This window comes from Mixophyes fleayi, chromosome 1 (assembly GCF_038048845.1).
Source record: "Mixophyes fleayi isolate aMixFle1 chromosome 1, aMixFle1.hap1, whole genome shotgun sequence".
Taxonomy (NCBI): domain Eukaryota; kingdom Metazoa; phylum Chordata; class Amphibia; order Anura; family Limnodynastidae; genus Mixophyes; species Mixophyes fleayi.
Window position 1 is genome coordinate 153,239,243 of NC_134402.1, and position 21,466 is coordinate 153,260,708.

The following is a 21,466-nucleotide window of genomic DNA, read 5'->3' on the forward strand; positions in this document are numbered from 1 at the left end:
ATGTCCTGTTTCACGTATGTCCTTGTCTTCCCTACTGTACGGCGCTGCATAACACTGTGGTGCCAAATCTATGATAATAATAATAATAATAATAATAACTGGCAATAATTGAATACTTTGGTATTTATGTGTGCAATGTATGTCGAGGTTGCAATGAGATTGCCACTAGATTCTCATATGCTGGATATTTAGGGGGTGATTTAGAGTTGAACATATGCATTTGCATGGTGTAATTTTAAGCTTCATACAAAACTAGTCACAGTGCCAATGCAGACAACTTGTGCAGGTACTTTGAGCTGCCTCTATCTGACACTTGTGGCCCCTTACACTTCAGACATTGAACATGGGCATCTTCTTGCAAGTGCAGTACAGAAAGAGTGTATAGTCCAAGCTAAGCAATCATTTAGGTGAATCTTATTTTGCATTATACAGATCTTTAAAATACATTTCTTACCAAGAATAAATTCTGTGCCTACACTAGATGGGTACAGTTTACAACTACTGGCAGAGTGGCGGCATAGCTCCCACCGCCGGGTCTGCATGGGAACAATCAAACCCTTGTAAGCTAAGACAAATTGTCACCAAAAAAAATCACAGTCCCTGCAGAATGTATTATATTTAAAGAACATATTTTGGAGCATTTTCAGTGGGACTGCAGGCAAATCAGCCATGACCATTAATGTTCCTAACCAATAATAGTGTTAGGGCAAAGATCTGATTTGCTTCATATGTAGAAAGGAGAGAAACAGTTATTGTAATATGTAATGAAGGAGGAAATCAATATGTGCTTTATGGATGACCGAATAAGTAATGTATTGTGTGAAAATCTGTGTAGAAAGACATATTCATCTTGTAATTTTTTCCATGCAAATGCCATTCATATCATTAGGCAAAATTAAAAATGCTTACATGCTTCTAAAGTGATGCATGCCTGTTGTCATGTAAGATGCAAAATAGGTGTTTTATTTTATTTTTTGGTAGTAGTTATGTTACCTTCTTTATGTAAAAAAATCTCTATATTTTAGGTCTTATAGGAGCTCTTGGCTTTTTTAATTTTTGCATATACAGTACGTTACACGGATATAATTTGCTTAGTTGCTGTCTGAAGCATGAAATAGCTTTGTTGGAATGTAATTAAACTAGTCATCACTCATGTTTCCTTTACCATGATGTAAAATCCTTCTATATACTATAACATGGCAGCAATTGTTTGGTAAGGACAAGGAATGTATTATGTGAATTATGTTTTTATTCTGTATATAACATTGGAGATCATTTTAAAATGAGACCTCTTACAGTGTTAACTGATGCTGAGCTGCTAGAATCCAGGTGACTGTGGGTTTATGGTTAGAAAATATTTATTGTGCAATCACATTTATTTAGCAATGAATAATTCAGCAAAGTGTGACTAAACCAGCTGCCTTTTGGAGAAAGCTGTTTATGTGCATTTTCTGTAGTTGACAAATGCACTTCTTCTTAGCCCCTGTTTCTGGACACACGTGATTGCTACTTTTCAGCATCTGCATGGTTAATTAACCTCCTGATCCAAGAAATAATTCTCTGATGCCATAAAGGAATCTTGCCTTGCTGATAATGGCTCTCATTGTTTGCCAGGGGAGCAGTGAGTTTACAAGTGGTCCAGCGTAGGGAGGCTGCCTGCGAATTTTCAGTTTTCACACTGACAAATCAGGCATGTGGAAAGGAAAGAAAGAGGAGGAGGGAGCTGGAGAGGGTGTAGGGAAGAAGAGAAGACCAGGCAAACGTAGGAGCTGTTATTGTAGAGTAAAAGTGATCGCTTAACCATTTTTTCCTCTTTTATAACCACTTTTTATTTATGGTGTTTTATATTTTATTCTCATTGAGTGACAGCTACTAGACTTAAATATTATACATTCCATCAGGTCTTGGCATATAAATGGGATTTATTTAGCCGAAATGTTCTGATCTTTATTTAATTTGTCACTGAAGAGCAGATATCATCCCTCTTGATTATTTCCCGCGAAACAAAGCTTTATGTAAGTATAACTATATTTTTATGTTACAAATAATTTATCATTAAGAGATTGTAGGCTACCTTTTGGGGTTGAAAATGCCATAGGTTGAAAGCTATAATCTGACTCTATGTTTTATTAAATCAATAGACATTCTCATTTTCAGTTATCTCTACCTTATGAACAAGTGACTAGTAAATTGTTGCAGTTAATAATCTTACCTGAGACACTGAGACTTACTACCTGTGCCCTTAGTGCTCCGGGGAAAGGGGACTATCTATCTATCTATCTATCTATCTATCTATCTATCTATCTATCTATCTATCTATCCCTAGTTTAATGTAACCTATACAAGTTCTTTAAATCAATAAAGTGATACTTTTAATGATGTCAATTACATTATCTCATTCTGTTGCATATTCCAGGAAATTAAAATGAAATAGGGATTATTGTGCAAGGCTATATCCATGTTATGATTATTACATATATGATATTGCAAAATTAGACGAATCTGAAGATTTTTATTGTCAAGATTTAATGTCATACAATTTTAAAGAGAGATTGAAGGTATAATAGTTGATCTGAGTCTAAACATAGGTTGACAGGTATTTTGTTTCATAGGTAAAACAATTATGAAATTAAGAGATAGTAAAAATTTGTGTTGATGGATTAAGACTTTTACTGTATAAGACAATTTGAATCATGAGCTCATAATGTTCAGAAGGAAACTGCTCATTATTTCACATGAATCACATATGTTTTACAGCATTTCTGAATCACAAGTGTTAGCTATGGATGTATTCATGAAAGGGTTTTCTAAAGCTAAAGAAGGAGTCGTAGCAGCTGCAGAAAAAACCAAGCAGGGTGTGGCGGAAGCAGCAGGAAAGACAAAAGAGGGTGTCCTTTACGTGGGTAGGTAAAAACTGATCAATAAACTGCCTGCCATTAAAATTAGGATCTTGACTCCACTCAAGGAATGGGAGATCTGTATAACACAGTCTTGCCTTTTGTTCCTCATGTTCAGTCGAAGGTAAGTTTGTTTTTTTGGCCAAGGCGTCTTATTGGGTAAGATTATAATTCCATATGTCATCAGGATAGTCTGCTCACCAGTTGCTGACATCAGTGGAAAGATGAAAACTGACCTTAGCTAAATTGTCCAATAAAATCTCACTAAATAACTATTTAAATCTAACTTGTTAAGTCCTTAAGGAAATACAAATTGTTCCCTTGCTCAACATTTATAATAGGTTTTCAAAACGTTGTTATGTATTTTATTCAAACAAGTATTACATGGCTATCCATTTCTACAATCAATTATCATTATACGTGTCAAGGTAACCAAGGTATTAAAGGTTACTATTGATTAGATAAATTAACTACCTACAGGGAACTGAATAGTTGCTTGTATGAGGCCCTCGATCATCTGGAACCTGCCCAGGAACTGATTGATATGCTGCCTAGATTTCCATTCAAACAGACTGTATTGATCCACTGTCAGACTTTAGTAGATTAGTAGATCAGTACACTTTAATTGAGGCTTGATATATACATGTACAAAGTTTTATGGATAAATACAGTATATAGTGAAAACAGTTATGTGGGAAAGAGATTCCTTGTTATGTAACATTGTATATAAGACTGTCTCTTAATTTATTCCCAGGAAGGGCTCCCTTTGAAATATTTGTGGGTTTAAGCAACAGCAAAGGGGTGTTAAATTTTCTACTTCGGTTTATGAGCAAGGAAAATAAGGGAGTTCTATTTTTTTAGACATTTAAACAAATGTATTTACTAATATGAACAGAAACAGTGTTCATTGAAAGTCATTTGCCACATAGAAAGAATGTTCTTTAGGCATACTGCTTGGTTAGAAACCACTTGATGTGCTCACTGGCCTCATTGGTCCATTTCACCTAGAAAACACTGAGGGCTGCATGACCCCACCAAGATTCACCTTTTTGAGAACTAAAATTCCTTGAGTGTACTACCTGGCTTTTATTGGTGAGGTTACGAAGAACTCTCCTCTGTATCCATTGAGCAGAATCAAGTCCTCCATATCCCAGCTTTATGCAAACATTTAACATCATTCAGCACACAGATGGCACCCACAGATAATCACATGGCAAAACTGGGATATCTAGCCAGATCACAATTACTCAATGAGGGATGCATTATGTCACACATTCGCTATTAACATCTAGCAATTAACAAGCAATGCTCAAGGCATAGAAAAAAGCAGCAACTCCACAAAGAGAGATACTTGCTAAGGAAATGCTTGAGGTCCCCTGCCTTACCTATATGTTGGTATGCAATTTAATATAGACATTAAAACTTAACTCTACATTTCATTTTTTCCATTTTACTATAGCTGACATTATTAAAGAAAATGGCCAACAAAACAAAAATAATATTAAACTCCATATTCTCCAAATATACCTGGTATTTTTGTCATTTGGCATATATTAAATTCAGAGCATCTTTTTGACCAATCAGTCCTCCTGGCACTTGGCTTTCTCCTTTGTGAATTAGTAGTTCTTGATAAAAGTCCTCCACTTTTTTAAAATATGGTTTGTGAGTTAAAAGTGTGTCCCTTTGAGGTGCATTGCAGTGCTGTCAGCAGTAAACTTTTGCCTAAAATAGACAATTGGAGGCCATTAAATCTGCTAATTAGGTCTCTTAGTGACAAAATATCTCTTTGCGTTATTGGCACAATTTATAGTTTCTAATGATGATTTCTTTTGAAGTGTAAGTCTGCCAGAAAGCTGGGATTCAATAAAGTGCAATTCCAGAACCACAGATGGAGAGCAGTTGTACTTGTTAACCTGATTCTGAGCAAAAAGTGATAATGACAAATGAGTCATAAAATGAGAATTGATGTGAACTACTGAGAGCTAATATAGAAATTCAGGCATCAAGCTGAGAAGTGAGAGCACAGTAAATAAATCATTTTTATGGTAAACTACAAGATTTTGCCTTAAGCTGCACTGACTGCTGTGTATATGTTTACATTACATTTGTCAATGAACGGTGAAAAGAAAATTCACTTAAAGCATGTGAATTACTTTTATTGATCCAATATATAATTTCACCAATTGAGGTTACTTGTTTAAGCTATTTGTCTATATGATTCAACATAAACCTTGTTGTAGCTAAGATTCTACTTTATGTAAAGATTATTAATGAATACATATGTACAGATAATTTAGTTAAGCAGTGGTCTAACTAGAGGCCGATGGTGCAAATCTATAGTTTGGACCTCTATCTCATGTACACTTTCATAGACTCCTTGTGCACTTCAGAACACTCATTCTGGTTATTAGTATGTAACAGAGAACACTTCCAGGCGGCTAGTATAAAAGATGAGCCCAATATCATATCATAACACAAAACAGCCCAATTTGACAGCTGTTTTACTTGGTTGGTTGGTTTTCTTTGCTCTAGATGGGTGTATTTGTGTGGAATCCCATGGATTTACTTGCTCTCGTTTGGTACAGAAAACAACTTAACCAAAACGATGTTTTGGGAGTCAACGATGGTGGATAAATATAGGATGGATGATAAATAAAATGTTGATCAATAGAAACATAAATTATTCACTTTATAAATTAAATGATTAAAATAAATATTTATTAATTTATGAAAATTAAATGAAGTCATGTAATTAGCTAGAAACTTGAAATGAAAAAGGGAGAACATAGGAATACATTAATGATATAAAGATATAAAGGAGATAAATAAAAAAAAATAGTGTAAAAGATTCATGAAAACAATATAATGAAATTAGTGTGGTGAGATATACTCTTACTTTGATACCAAGCTACAGGTCTTTTGTAATTTCTAAAATGTTGTTTGAGAGTTGGTGTTGTTAAACAAATATTAATGTATAAGAGTTTATGGATGAAAATTAAGTAATGAAATATAGTGATTAAGAAATACATTAATACAGATAGTAACACATATATTATTATTATTATTATTATTATTACCATTTATATATATATATATATATACACTGTGATGTTATGCCAAAATGTGAATAATAAAATGGATTGAATTAAAAATTAACTTTAATAACAAAAAAGCATCTAAAAACCTAAAACTAAATAGTACATATAAAAATAAGAACACACAATTACAATTCCACAAGCAGAATAATACACATGGATATATACATGAGAAAATGGACATGTGCACCTTGTACCAGGAGTGTACAACTTAGGCTATGCAAATTTCCAACAATACAAAGGAGGAGAAGATAACACTCCTTATTCATTGCTAATCATGTCTCATTAGAACAATATGTCTAAGAGAGAAAGACGTACTAGAAGTTATTAATCTTAAACAAGCAAATCTTATATGGTGAACAACATCATTTACTATACCTCCTCCTAGTTACTAGATTAGTTTTTTTGGAGTGTCAGTCAAGCAATAAATTTAGGCTTGCGGGTGAACCTTAGAAAGACATATCTGTATGCAAAGAATAAAATACAAGTATTGTAACTAAATAATATATATATATTAAATCTTTGGTAACCAATGATTAGAACTAGAAGAATAAACTAAAATATGATTATGTATATACATAAATCACATGACTATCAGTTTCAAAGCCACGGCCAGCTTCAAGGTTATAAATCATGAATAGGTATATAGTGATCAACACTTGTGTATTAATATTAAAAGATAACAAGAGGTCATGGAAATAAGCAGACCTTCGTATGATCTATATAAACATGGAGTGTTACACTGAAACAGAGTCTTTATGAGTCTAGTAAACTTTCAGGTTGCCAATAATATAGAACAATGTAATAAATATATTATAGGTAAGAAATCTGAATCACTACTCAAACTGTGATAGGTTTAAACCTTTCATACTCAAAAATCCCTAGTGTAGAAGATAGGTGGAGAAACAAAACATAATAAATTCTGAGGATAATTATCCTATTAAAAAAGATACAGAAAATGCATGAAAAGCATATACAAGATGTATGGAAACATGTTTACAAGATATGAAAATGTAGACTGTAATATAATTAGCATATATATATATATATATATATATATATATACAAGTTAACCCGTGCATGATACTCATGCATTCTAGTCAATTCAAGCTACTTAAGGTCTTAAAAAGGTTCTTGTCATGCATTTGGACCTAGCCCAGGCCTCCTCAGGGGAAGAGCGTTAGTTCCCGACGCAAGCAGCCTTTTTAATGTGTTTTCATGAGGTAAAATTACCTCACGAAAATGAGTTTGACCCCTCAACTCGTAAATTTAGCCTTTACTACCCCTCCCACGGGGGGAAGGGGGATGATGGAAGTTAACTGACTTGACTTTTCTAATTTTTTTGTCAAATAATGTCAGTATACCAAATTTCAGGTCAATTGGATGAGCCCTTTCTGAGAAAATAGTTTTTTCCACACACACACACACACACACACACTAACGCATGCCTCTACACATGTGTGTTCATGAGGTAAAATTACCTCACGAAAATGAGTTTGAGCCCTACCAAATTTCAGCCCTTTTTGAATTTTTTTTTCCCACACACACTAAGAATTTAGTAGGTCAGTGTATAACTCTGCCCAGCAGGTGGCGCTGCAACTTGTTGTTTTTTTCCACACACACACAGACACCACTAAGCATTTATATATTAGATAAATACAGTGAATGCCACAACATGAGTTTACCCTACTTATACATCTTCTGTACTGCAGGTATTAAAAAAACATTGTAACCACTGACAATATGAACTCCTTTAGCAGGGCCATCAGTTAAGTCTACTTACTTGTAAATACTCATTTAGACCTTCTGGATCGACGCTATAGAACCTGAACATCTATAGAGCCTCTATTTGCCACAGTCTATTAAAACTGTATGTTCAATTTGCTCATTTCAAATCAAGGGCACAATGGTGTATAGGCCCTTCAAGATGTTGCTCCTGTGATCTTGATATGTAATCTTCAATGTCCTTTTCGCTCTACTGTCATACTGTAGTCCGCGAGAACATTGAAAAACCTAGATAACGATAGAGGTCTCACTCTTGCTAAATTGGCATATAGGAACTTGAGTTTGGGAGACTATTAAATTTAACTTTTACGTTTTTAGACTACTTTTATATTATTAAAATTTTATATTTCTTTAAAAAGCTTTTTTTTAAAATTGTTTATTTTCCCATTAGTTTATAGATTTGGATAACTAATTTCTTTAGGAATTAAATTATTTATGGATTGTGGATATTTTCACATAAATTACTAAATGAGACCCAGTATTGTTTTGTTAGGTATTTCTGGTTTGGTCATTGTGAGAGGAATGTTAGCAATTTCCTTGCAAATAACCACTTCATGATATTTTGACTAGGCACATAAACATTATCTGTAGACATATAATATATTTTTTTATATAGGTTTATTGGTGTCTGAATCTCTTTTTCATTTTGTACTTGATCAGTTTCTGAGAAAGCTATAAAACAGTGGTAAAACAGGGAAAGAGCAGAAGAAAATAAAACAGGGAAGAAAAAACAGCAGACTACCAATTCAAGCGTTTCCAAATTTTATTTAATCTATTTCATTATTTCTTTTTCATAATTGAACCATTTTATTATTATTATTATTATTATTATTATTATTAATAATAATAATAATAATAATTATTGTTATATCAGTTTGTATATATTTTTGTATTTTTTTCATTCACTCTATTTTGTTATACATTTTGTGGGATAACTTTCAAAGCATATTTAATATATATATAAGCTTAAGGAAATCCAAGGGGCTCCACAAATAGGGCCTGATTTGTGTTCGGAGGTAGGTCAGTAAGCATAGTGGAATGGGGTGGATGGTTGGCACCCCAGAAGTAGTGTAAGGAAGGATTCTATAGGCCCGGTGTTATAGTAAAGAGGCAGAGGTCGCCTCCCGCCCACCCCAGTAGTTTTGTAATGAAACAAGGAACACAGGGCTAAAATGCATAAACCTGCTTTGAAGTTAGGCACTGTGCTTTAGTGAAATGAGTTTCACTGGATAAATACTCTTGTGAGACAACCAGTTTCTAACGGACTAGTTAGGCAATTACACTAAATGCTGCAGAAGATTATCTAGACAAATCAATCACAGTACTTTTAGCGCAATTATACCGATTATACACAAAAAAAATCAGTAGAGGTGCAGCAAGGATAAATCCAGCTTGTTCAGGTTAGATACTTTAAAAGAAATGACTGTAGGCTAGGGTCACTTTGCGAGAGACAGAACCCAAGGGGTTAAGTTGTAATCTACAGGTTTAAGCAAAGATTTAGCTGACATATGAAGCTTATTTACTTGTACAAGATTGAATCAGTAATGACTTGACGTATGTGTGACTCCTGATCTCAGTATAAACAATAGAAATTCTGCACAATAAATGATTTCCAGTGTACAGAACTCAATCTCCACTTAGTAATCCATCTAATGGACTAAGCAGATCCCTCCAAGCAACGGTAAGGTTAAACAACTTTCAATTCATTCCTCAACAACCATTTTAGACAGTTTCACAATAGAATCCAACTTCTGAAGCAATATAGACATACTCTTGAGACAAATGATTTCTCTCTATGTGCCTTGCACATCGCGTCAGCTTGCAGATACTTTAAATACAGGAGATTTGGCTGGAACAAACGCTTCCTTCAGACAGCACTATAACACCTCTCAATAGCACTATTACAGTCCCGGTCGGAGGTTTTAATAACACAGCTTCATGTCTCACTTGTTTCAATTTTTAATAACTTGAACATAGCAAAGCAAAATAAACCATACACTTACCTGTCTTATGGGTTCTGCTGACATCTGATAGGCAGTGGCAAGCTGGGTCTTTTTCCTATTTTGCCAAAGATTCCTCCTTATGGGCTGGCTGTTAAGCATACTTACCAACTTCCCCGGACTCCCGAATACTGAGGTGGTGTCCCAGACTCCCTCATCCTGCCCACTTCCTAGTGATGTGAGCCTCAATGATGCAATTTGCAGGGAATTGATTAATTTTGTTCCTGCCCTATGACACAATGATTATTTCATAGTGGGGCGGGGTCAAAGTGATGTGATTGACTGCAACCCACCCCTTACTGCCCTCCTACTACACAACCCTTCCAGGATCTCCTGAAGATAGAAAAAAGTAATAGCTGGCAAGAATGCTTCTAAGTCTGTCAGTTTAGCTGAAAAAATCCCACAGTGTAAAAGTCCAGCACAGACACTCAATGGCCCCTTCATCCCAGGCAGCAGTCACATAGCACAACACACAGCCAGCAGAAAAACAACCCACTAGCTTCCACACCAGTCCGTTTTTGGCTCTTCTTCTTTTCCCTAAGAATCTCCTGGAGCCTTTAAGTTAATTCTGGTGCCAAAATGCCAATTTTTTGTGGCTTTTTGCAATTTGCTACTGTGTCTGTCTCTGCATGCTTCTAGTGCAGCCAGGGGCTCTAGTGAGCAACCTGGGGCTGTTGTATGCAGTTTGTCCACCCCAAATGGCTGACACATTTTGCACTGAACTTCCCAGAGGCACTCTGGGAACTGTAGATTTCTGAATGAGTGCTTGCAGTAATATACCTATGATTTGCAGGTCATTACAATAGCGTATCTTGCATGACTCCCGACTGTGCATGCCCAGAAATTGACAATATGCCAATGAACGCAATTGCAGGCAATTTATATCCTCTTGCAAGTGACACTTATGACTCTATACAGCTTGAGAGATGGAATGGGGATGGGAAGGGGAAGACCAATGTAGACTATGTACAGTAAGGGTGCTACAATGCAGATGCGGATGATTTAAGTCCTGTGCTTGTTGTAAGCATGCCTATTTTCAGCCATATTTCTTACAATTGTTACTTGGCAGGTTAAATGCTAGATGTTAGTGATGACGATATGGCATAGTCTTTGCATTAAAAATTACAAGTATGTGTGTCAATAGCTATCATAGAACAACTGTATGCAACTAATATATACTATATAAATGCATTGAATGTACTGTACTCATTAAAATAATGTAAAAAATTATTTTAAAAAATATATTATTTGAAATAATTATTTTTAATTATCTTTTATTTATACTGTTAACAGTTGTGATTTTAATTTTAATGTATGATAAAAGTTTTATGGATTCTGATGTGAACTTTTATTGTACATGTTCATGTTTGTACACTACAGTCTGTTGTGTGTGTCTACAAGTACTGTTTAGAAAGTGCACATTTCCACTTATATTCAAATCATAACGAATCTTGAGATATGCTTGGATTTTAATATGGGCAGGACTACGCACTAGTTTTATGCTCTTTTTAAATACAGAAGTTAAGGCCAAGTTGCGTTCAGATATACATCAGGCACACAGACTTAACCCATTAAACCATGGCAACAAACATATAAGCCTAACTTTTTTTCTAGTCTAAGTGCTTGGAACAACAGCCTGTTTATAAAGCATACATCTCCATACTAGCATACATGAACCAATAAAACAGTATTCAAAGCAGACTGTAATTTGGAGGTTGTAGTCACTGTCTCCCACTGCAAACAATCACTCCTACTGGGGGTCAAAGCTTTCCACAGCTAGTGGTATGATTGACTGATAGGGCTCCACTTCATGTCCTGTACTGAACTTTAATTGGATGGCATGTGTGAGTGGAAAAGGAGCCCATTCATCCAATTACTACCATTGGCTTATAGAAGCTCCATCTACTGATGGTCATGACCTTCCCCTACTTTCCTCCGGCAAACAAGACCCATGCTTGCCAAATAACATGGTAAACACTGCAGTAATTCCACCACTGCAGACAAGGCATGTCTGCCAATAATGGGCATTTATAGGTAGTATACAAGATCTTTTGCTAACACCTTTATGGGGGAGTTTTAATTAGCCACAATGTTCCTTAGTAAGGTTGCAGCTACGGTTTAATATGGTATTACATAGGCACAGCCAATGTTAGCTTGAGAGTTTCAATACTGAAATATCTCCTCATAGTAAGTCATACTGAAGCTTTATACTATTTAAACAATGGGATCAGTTCACACATATACTTGTAATTACAGTGTTTAGATAATGTTCCAAACAGAAGTTAATTATAATTTGCAATAAGTTCTGTCTCTCTGGGTGGATGAAATGGTGTCTTTGTTTTGGTCCCTCAGGCAATGTTGACATCTGGTTCTTTGGTCAATTAATCACAAGTAAATCTTAAATAGAAATATTACAATTAGTAAAGTCATATTTAGTCTTAAATTAACAAGGATTTAACAAAAGAAATGATAGCGACTTTTTGCAATACTAAGGGCTAGATTTACTAAGCTGCGGGTTTGAAAAAGTGGGGATGTTGCCTATAGCAACCAATCAGATTTTATATTTCATTTATTTAGTACCTTCTACAAAATGATAGCTAGAATCTGATTGGTAGCTATAGGCAACATCCCCACTTTTTCAAACCCGCAGCTTAGTAAATCTTGCCCTAAATCTTTTACTTACTACTTATCTTATTATCATCAAGATATTTAACATTGTTTCTAGTCTATCTCAGAATGTTAGGTTTTAAAATCTTACTTATTAAAGACAAATAAAGCATTAAAGTGAAGATACAACAAACTGACAAGTAAAGATACAATCATATCAATTTATTAAAAGTTATACTTTTACAGCTAATGTCTGCATTACCTTTAATAACAGTATGCAATCAGCTCTTTTTTGCTTGCACCTCTAGAAGTAGAAAAATTTGGTTGATATCTTTACTAAAACACTGCTTGATGCTACTGCGACACTTCACCGCTTACTGAATCTCCCCATTCGAATGACAACAGCTAAGCCTGTTTTGGGAAAACTCAGACACATGAAAAACCTATTCAAAAATGTAGACTGTCCTCAAAAGACTTTCAAATCATTTACCTAGACACAGCCTTACATATATTATGCCTGTTCTTGACAAGAAAAATTCAATTTTTATAAAGGTTTCATCATTATAGTTTGAGTTAACGTTAAAGTTTTCAATAGTTGGAGCCTTGTGATTATGTACTACAGGATAAAACATTTACTAATTATAATTCTTAACTTGTGTTTCTATTTATGTTTTTCAGGTTCCAAAACAAAAGAAGGTGTTGTACATGGAGTAACAACAGGTACGGGGCATATTCTTGATTAAATGCAATACATCAAACTTAGAAGGTAGCGCTACAAGTGTGTTGAGGCATCTCCTGAGAGTAAAGAGTAGGCATGCACTTTGATGTATGTTGCGTATATCATCTAGGCACACTGGTGCAAAACCAAAATGTTTTGTTCTCTGAATCGAGCGTACTTCGTAAATGACCTTAACTTTCTTCGATATATATTTTGTGAAATAAAAGTTTGCCCCCTCAATGGTGTTTTGTAGCACTATCAGTAGTAACATATTGCCTAAGATAGACTGATGAAGACCATTGTATCTGCTAATTAGGACCCTTGGGGGAGATTCCAATAGCCATGAGGTCCTATAGTAACCTTGCAACAAAGGTCTCCCCGTGATGATTCAAGTAAGAATCTTTGCTCATTTTTGCTCACAACTCTATGAATTAGTTTGTTGTTTGCTGTACTGTAATTACAGTATTTTTGCGCAGGAACACATTGCGCAAAGTTCTTAAGGGACCTCACAGCTATATGAATCTCCCCCTTAGTAAAATTCTAGCACCACATGACAGATAGGGTAAATTGTCTTAATTTGCTGAAATATTTTGTCAATATCCATGTGTGTATGACCAACTTTACATTTTGTTAAGATTTATATCTAAGGAGCTTATAATTAAGACATTTAAGTACACACCACATAAGGAGATGATCAACAACTAGTGGATATTTTTCTGATGTTGTTTAATTTAAAATGAGTGTAATTATACATAAAACTGCATTACCTGCTTAGATTAGACCTGCTATTTTTTCTATAAACATTTTATAATAATGGGACACATGAGTAAGAATGTTTGAAATTGTACTATACATTGATATAGACCAGTGGTACTTTCCTTCACCCATAAACAAAAACTCTCTCCTGCAATACACCTTTGATGAGTCATAGTTTTGGTTACAGTAGATGTATTATATTGCTACCATTTCTAGCAAACTGAATGTAATCATTAAATCATGTTTTCATGTTATGTATTCCTTCCAGTGGCTGAAAAAACCAAAGAACAAGTTTCTCATGTGAGTGGAGCAGTTGTTACAGGAGTGACGGCAGTAGCACATAAGACTGTAGAGGGTGCTGGAAATATTGCCGCTGCCACTGGGCTTGTGAAAAAGGATCAACTGAGTAAACAGGTATGCTCATGCAAAAAGAATGGAATTGTGAAAATATTTACTATCACAAGTATATTAATCAATATTCATTAGTTTTGTAATTTAATAATTACAATTAAATTCAATAATGAAACATTTTGTTGGCGCTATACATATTGTAAAAGAATAATCACCGTATATAAGAAATTATGCTTATTCATGCAATATGGTCCCTCAACCATGGCATCCCTTCTGCTTGAGACTGTTTTTGCAGGATTGGGAAAAGACAGGGCAGCTTTTAAAGATTTCTTCAGCTTTAGTAAAGGCTGTGAAACATGACTCACTGTCCTGAAAAGCATCACAATAGTTTTTCATTAGAGAACTTCCATGCTCGTCGCCTTTAGGCTTTCTGGCCTACCCTCCATCCAAGGAAGGGACGTGCAGAGCCTTGAGATTTGTACATTACAGAGGGTCATTTTATAACACCAACATGACATATTTTATAATTTCATAAGTGAATTAGTTGTATAAGTACTTATATATGTAGCAGGCAATGCCAATTAATAGCATCCATTAACAAATATGGAAATTAAGCTTCATTAGGATGACAATTATTGTTACAGAGATATGATCCATTTTCAGTAACTATCACTAATTTTATAAAAATGATAAGTCATGTTTGTGTGCTATTGACTGACTTTACATAAGTTTAGTTTACAGTATATTCAACCAAAATTTGTTATCTGCAGGCCCAATTCAAGGGTAAGGAGACTCAGTAGTTGCCTCAAGCTCAGACCTCTTCAAGACCTCACTTTCTTAACTGATAAATAAAAACATTTCACAAAAATGTTTCTCTATATACACAGAATAAGCAGAAGGAGTCACAGATGTGACAGTGATAAGGAAGTCACTAGTACAAGACTAGGATCACATATTGTCTTTCTTCCTATACTATAGAGGTCAGACAGTCTGTCAGACAATGTGGTGTTATGCAGAGTGAATCAGTAATTTTTTGCGCACCACAGTGATACTTAGAATGACTTGTGGCAAAGAGCTGCATTGAGTGACTGGCTGCTACTGAGAAGGAGAAAAAAGAAAGGGCTTCTGGTGAAGAAGCCAACTGGTGGCAAAAAAGGAGAATCAACTGGGGGAAGAAAAGAGAGCCAGCTGAGGCAATAGAGAGTAGGAGAGGTAAGAGTGAGCAGGGAATGTAAAAAGAACGTGCGGGAAGAGAAGACATAGATCTGTGAGTAGAATTGAAAGGTGAGAATAGTAAAGGACCCTAGGTGGAAATGAGAGAGTGAGGATAGTTGGGTGGAGAAAGGAGTGGTCAAATATGCTGGTGAATACGGTAGACATGAGACAGACACTACTTGAAGGAGGAGGCATGGACAACGAGGAAGCACAAGTAATTGGGTATGTTTTTTAGCTTAGCTGTACTAGGTGTGGTCCCTCATGCTGTACATTGGGTTGGACATACTGAATGTGGCTGGGTCATTTGTGTTGGATACTATTGGGTTTGACATGCTGAACACTGCTGGGTCACAGGTGCTGGGCATTTCAGGGTCATTCACTTTCAGTATGTAATGCTCGGTAGGATATAAGTAGCTCTGTAAAGGTACAGTTACTTCATTTTGATAAAACCCATATTTCAGATATGCATTAGGCCCCATACTTTTTTGGGCTAAACCAGGTAATATTAAGTATTATCATTATCATGTGCATCCCCAAACAGTGGGGAAAAAAAGCCAACATAAATCAGGGACATGCATGCTAGACAAAATAAACACAGACAAGTGCACAAAGGGTATGATAGAGCTTGTGTTCTAATTGGAAGAGGGCATAGCTCAGACAATAAGAGTAAGCATGGTTCAGAGTGGAGATTGAGACAGATATGAGCATATACATATGTGAGTATTATAGGTAAGAGTGGAGTTAAGCTCTGATAAAGTCGTGAGTTTTCAATAAGCATTTAAAGATTTGAAGGTTGAGGGATAGTCTGATTGGGAATAGTAGGAATTCTAAAAGCTGGTCTTACATGGGAGACGTCTTGTAGTGGGAGTGAGTAGTGTTTATCAGAGAAGTGGCAAAATGTTTAAGAAGAATTCCAAAATGTTAAATCTAGATTTGGTTGAAGTTCACAAATATACAATAAAACTTAGAATTCTACTTACTTAAGGTGAATGATCGCCTCATCTAGCAGGTTCTCCGTAGTAGCTTTAACTGAGTTGTCCTTTATATCAAAGTTACATTGCTCACTTGACACTGACTTTAACAGCTTATGGAAGTGATGGGAGAAAGGTGTTGTGTCATTTAGTATATGTGAGCATTAAACTCAACTGTTCTTTTGTGACAATGAAACCACATGGTATACACACTGCTATTCTATAGAAAAACTGGCATACTAAAATCCCCAGGCCAGTTGGAAAAAAGGTATACCTTTTGCATTAATTAATGCAGGAATGCCCCCTGTTATGTCAAGAGGGGTGTATGCATTGCACCAGTGACTATATTCTGCTGTGCCATTTATTTGCTGTTACGTTTTACCTTCATCATTGGATTCCTGACTAACTATAAGTAAGAAACATAATAATAATAATATTAATAATAATAATAAAAAAATTCTAAAGTCAATATTCAAAATATTGACGTAAATCACTAAATTTAAAACGACAATACATGTTAAAACAAAATGACAAGAAATGTAAAAAAAAAAAAATATATGATGTGTCAGCAGCTTAACCAACACTACTGCTGACATCCTAGGCTGGAACTAGCAAAATCCCCCCTGATTTTGCTATTGCCAGCACTAGGCTTTTCCAATGGCACTATAGCAGGGAAACCTGCAGCATAGGCTTCTTCTGACATAATGCCAAAACAGCCCCATACCGGCAAACACAAGGTTGGATTGCCTAGGGAGAATGGGTCCGCAAAAATAAATGCGGACCGCCCTAGGTTTAACTGGCCCTGTGCTGAGAGCACTAGAGCTCTTCCAACACTCCTGGAGAGGTGGATGTGGGGTAATTTTGTCCCTGTCATACTACAGGTCCCAGCATGCCCAGGCTGCCATTTGCTTGTAGTACAACAAGCACCAGCATATCCATAGTTGCCAGGGCCTGCTGACACTTGGGGAACTGCAAGTGTCAGTAGGCTCTGGCACCAAGGAAAAATGTAACTAAAACACAGGCACAAGTGTAAATATGATTTTAATTGAGATAAAAACACCCCAAAATATCCCTCATTCACCCTCTTTATTGCATTTTTAAAAGATACAAAGCAAGACAATTGCTATTTGGATTCAATAAAGTTATTTCTGTGGTTACAATAATAAAACAAAAACACTGGAACACTTTATGGGTAAATATTAGCTGCTTTATAGATATTATTTAAACATGGAATTATCCATTAAAGACTGGCAAGAAGAACAATCTGTATTATTAGCAAGCAAATTTAATTAAGCTGTCAGACAAAATGCCTTACTAATATCTATTTAAAATTGGTATGCCGTTGAATACTGGATTTTCATTCGCTTTGGCTGCAAGTCTCTATTGGTCACTGGAGTGAGACCGTTCAATCAGTCTAACAGTAACTACCCTACCTCCCAAACTGCTGAACTGGAAGAAAAAAAACCAATATGGCACCTACAGCCTTTAAATCAAAAGCAGCTTTACTATTCTAGTGATACAGCTAACTTACAGTAACTTACAGTAACCATACAACAATTAGTTTGGATAGATTTATCAAAGGTAAATCAAGAAAATATTTAATTGATTATTATGGTTAATTCCATATTGTTTACATTTTTAGTAGCCAACCACTATTGTTAAAAAAAGCTCTGAAATGATTTGACTAGAGTCTATGGCTCCTAGGAAAATATTTTTCTGAGGTGGCCCTTCCCCCTAACCTAACCGTTAGTGTATGGAGCACTTTCCTCTGGCTCCTGCCGTTTCCCTGATGGTGTAGTAGAGAACAGAAAGTGGGGAAGGATTCCAAATGTTCTGAAAGCTCTACTGCGCATGTGCAAGTCCAGCAAACCGGAAGTTCGGCTTTTGCACTGACACTTCCATATCAGAGAGTCGCAGCTATAGTAGCTGCGTGCCACACAATATGTAAGTACCATAAAGTGACCATACAGTGACTGGAGGCTCCCCTAGTCACAATAGGAGAGTCTGTGCCCAAATAAGTTCCTGCACGGACGTGCTTTATATTGAAGTGTCCCGCTGCAAGTACAACCATATACAAAAGTGCATAAGCGCACATATAAGTGTATATTGCCTGATTGCCTGCTGTACTACAAGTTACCAACTGTGAGTACCTAAGTATATCTACTGTTATTCAAGTTAAAAAAACAGCAAACTGTTTAAGTTCAAAAGCGTCGTGGCTTCACATCCACATTAATACTGCTGACTCCTTTAATAACATCAGAAGATATTACCAACACTACTCACCAGACCTCACCACCACGCCCTCTCTATCATTTAATGATGGTTAACAAAATTAAAATTGCAAATTGTGATACATAATAACCAACAGAGTCTGAGGAAAAACAATTGTAAGCATCAATTCCACAGGACAGGTGGTGTCCGTGTGTGTGTGTGTGTGTGTGTGTGTGTGTGTGTGTGTATGTATGTGTGTGGCACTCAATCAGTAAAAGAATTATGGATTTTAGACTATGGATAGGGTACAGACTCAGATTGGGTATCTTCCTAAATTCGCTCATCATCACCATCTTCATTATCCTCTTTAGCAGCAGCAGAGATAGCATGTACTTCAAACGATGTGAACGTGAGTGATGGGACACTTGGTAGAACTGTGAATGTGCACTGTGAGGAGAGAAGTAGTCCAACCCCCCCTCCTTGTCTGCCTCCCGGTCTGGGGGTGTGGGTGAAATGGAGACCACCATGTGAAAGGCTGCAGGTGAGACAGTGTCTGATTGTGTGAGCCATGTTTCTGTTATTGCCAGAAGGTTGAGGTTGTTTGAGAGGAAGAAATCATGAATGGAGGTAAGTTTGTTACAAACAGAACGTGCATTCCAAAGGGCACATTTAAAGGACTTTGGAAGAGAGGGGAGACAGGTGATGCATTTACTGTTTGCTGGATTTCTGTAGTGTTCAGATATATGCGTGTGGGAGAATTGAGGGGGACCTGGGTTAGGTGATATATCACCAGCTAATAGAAGCAGGGAGGAAGAAAGGTAGGAAAGATGATTGTAAGATGTGTGTTTTTTTAGATTCTGGTGGCAGGGTGTGGCTGTTAAAGTTATTGAATTTAAATAGGAAAACAGTTCATGAGTGTTCACTAGAGGTGAGTGAAGTAATTAAGGGGCAATATGGACAGAGGTGTGTATTGCAGGATGGGTGAGGGATGATATAGTCCTAAAGATAATGCCATGAAAAGAGAGAAAGAAAAATATTTTGGCAAGCATTGGGATTTATGAGTCAAATAGTAAAAATGAGATAATTAAGGAATTACCTAATTACAATGTCCAGTGTAATCAGCTAAGTAGTGCAGAGCTATGCTGTAGCAAATGTAGTTTATCCATGGATGTCTGGATAGTATAGAGTAATGATGTGGGAGCCATGTGGGGGAATGGGTGGAAGTGTTGAATGGAGACTGATAAAGAGCAGGTGATTGAATAGCTGAGTTTTTGCAGAGTCATGAGAGAGGAGAGTGGTTCAAAATCAGTATCAATTCTTCCTACTTGTGATGGCAGACAAAGCATTAAGTAGAACTGAGAGCACAGTGATGAGATAGGGGACTGAAATAACTGTAGCATGGTTAGGGAGTGGTTGAGCAAGTAGTACAGCAGGCTGATTAAACATAGTGGATTTTGCAGTGAAAACAAACTAACAGATAAAACAAACTTTCATGAGATAAGAAGAAAATAAGTTCAGAGTTGAAACAGTCCTCATGCTGCATGGAGCTTGTAGCCAGGGTGAGTTGAAGACATCAGAGGTAGAATATGGAGTTTCAAGTGTATACTGACTGTAGTCCTTGTGTAGCTGAGTTAATAGGCAGAATGTTCTTCTCCTGTTTCCTCCTGTGTAACTCCGGTATAACTCCCAAAATTTTAATGAAATTTCTTGTATAATGCACTTCCCAAAAGCGGGGAAATCCTGATTTTAAACAACGTAAAACACCTGCAATATATATATATATAAATATAAATATAGGACATATTTCTGCTAAGTAATGTACTATGAGTGACTTCTGATCGAGATTTACACCGTTCAATCGCAACATTAAAACCAAGTGAAGTGAATAATATTGATTATCTCGTTCCAATGGCACCTGTCAAGAGGTGGGATATTTTCAGCAACAAGGTGTCGGTCTTGAAGTTGATGTGCTGGAAGCAGGAAAATGGGCAAGCATAAGGACCTGAGTGAATTTGATAAGGGCCAAATTGTGATGGCTAGAGGACTGGGTCAGGGTATCTCCAAAACATCAAGTCTTGTGGGGTGTTTCCAGTATGCAGTGGCTAGTACCTACCAAAACTGCTTCATGAAAGGACAATCCGTGAATCAGCGACAGGGCCATGGGCGTCCAAGGCTTATTGATGTGTGTGGGGAGCCAAGGCTAGCCACCTGGCCCAATCCTACGCAAGAGCTATTGTAGCACAAATTGCTGCAAAAGTTAATGCTGGCTATGATAGAAAGCTGTCAGAACAAACAGTTCTTCGCAGCTGCTGCGTATGAGGCTGCAGAGCCGCAGACTGGTCAGAGTGCCCATGCTAACCCCTGTCCACAACCAAAAGTGTCTACAATGGGCACGAGAGCACCAGAACTGGACCATAGAGCAATGGAAGAAGTTGGCCTTGTCTGACAAATCATGTTTTCTTTTATGTGGCAGGATGTGATAGGTGCAGATTAGGCAGTCTTGGAGGTGATGTCGTATGGGCCGCTGTGTGTAAAAGAGTTTAACTACACTCCTGTATATGAAATAGTGAAAGAGGTTGTATACAAAGCGGTCAGAGTATGATCAGGGCTGCCAAGAGGAATTCAGGGCCCCGGTAAGACAATTTCATGGGGCCGCCCTTATAGTTGAGCACGCTAAAAAAAATTGCGTCACCGTGGAGCTGTGGCGCAAAATTTGGTGTGGGTGTGGTCATACTATTGGGGGCGTGGTTATGCATCATTGGGGCGTGGCTAGCAGGTGAAAAGTGGTAGGTCACCCTCCTACAGAAAAAAACCTGCATTGTTGTGTACACCATTGACACAAGGGTGCAGTGCCCGCTTG

General features: G+C 36.6%; 1 protein-coding gene across 1 annotated transcript in view; it reads left to right on the top strand.

Annotated features, from left to right (window-relative positions):
* Positions 1 to 1,614: 1,614 nt before the first annotated feature.
* Positions 1,615 to 21,466, top strand: part of SNCA (synuclein alpha) — a 98,576-nt gene continuing 78,724 nt past the window's right edge. Inside the window, exons 1-4 of the mRNA XM_075189539.1 lie at positions 1,615 to 2,015; positions 2,758 to 2,903; positions 13,063 to 13,104; positions 14,127 to 14,272. Coding sequence (XP_075045640.1) covers positions 2,783 to 2,903; positions 13,063 to 13,104; positions 14,127 to 14,272 — 309 coding nt within the window. The 5' untranslated portion in view covers positions 1,615 to 2,015; positions 2,758 to 2,782. The remainder of the gene's footprint in view (positions 2,016 to 2,757; positions 2,904 to 13,062; positions 13,105 to 14,126; positions 14,273 to 21,466) is intronic.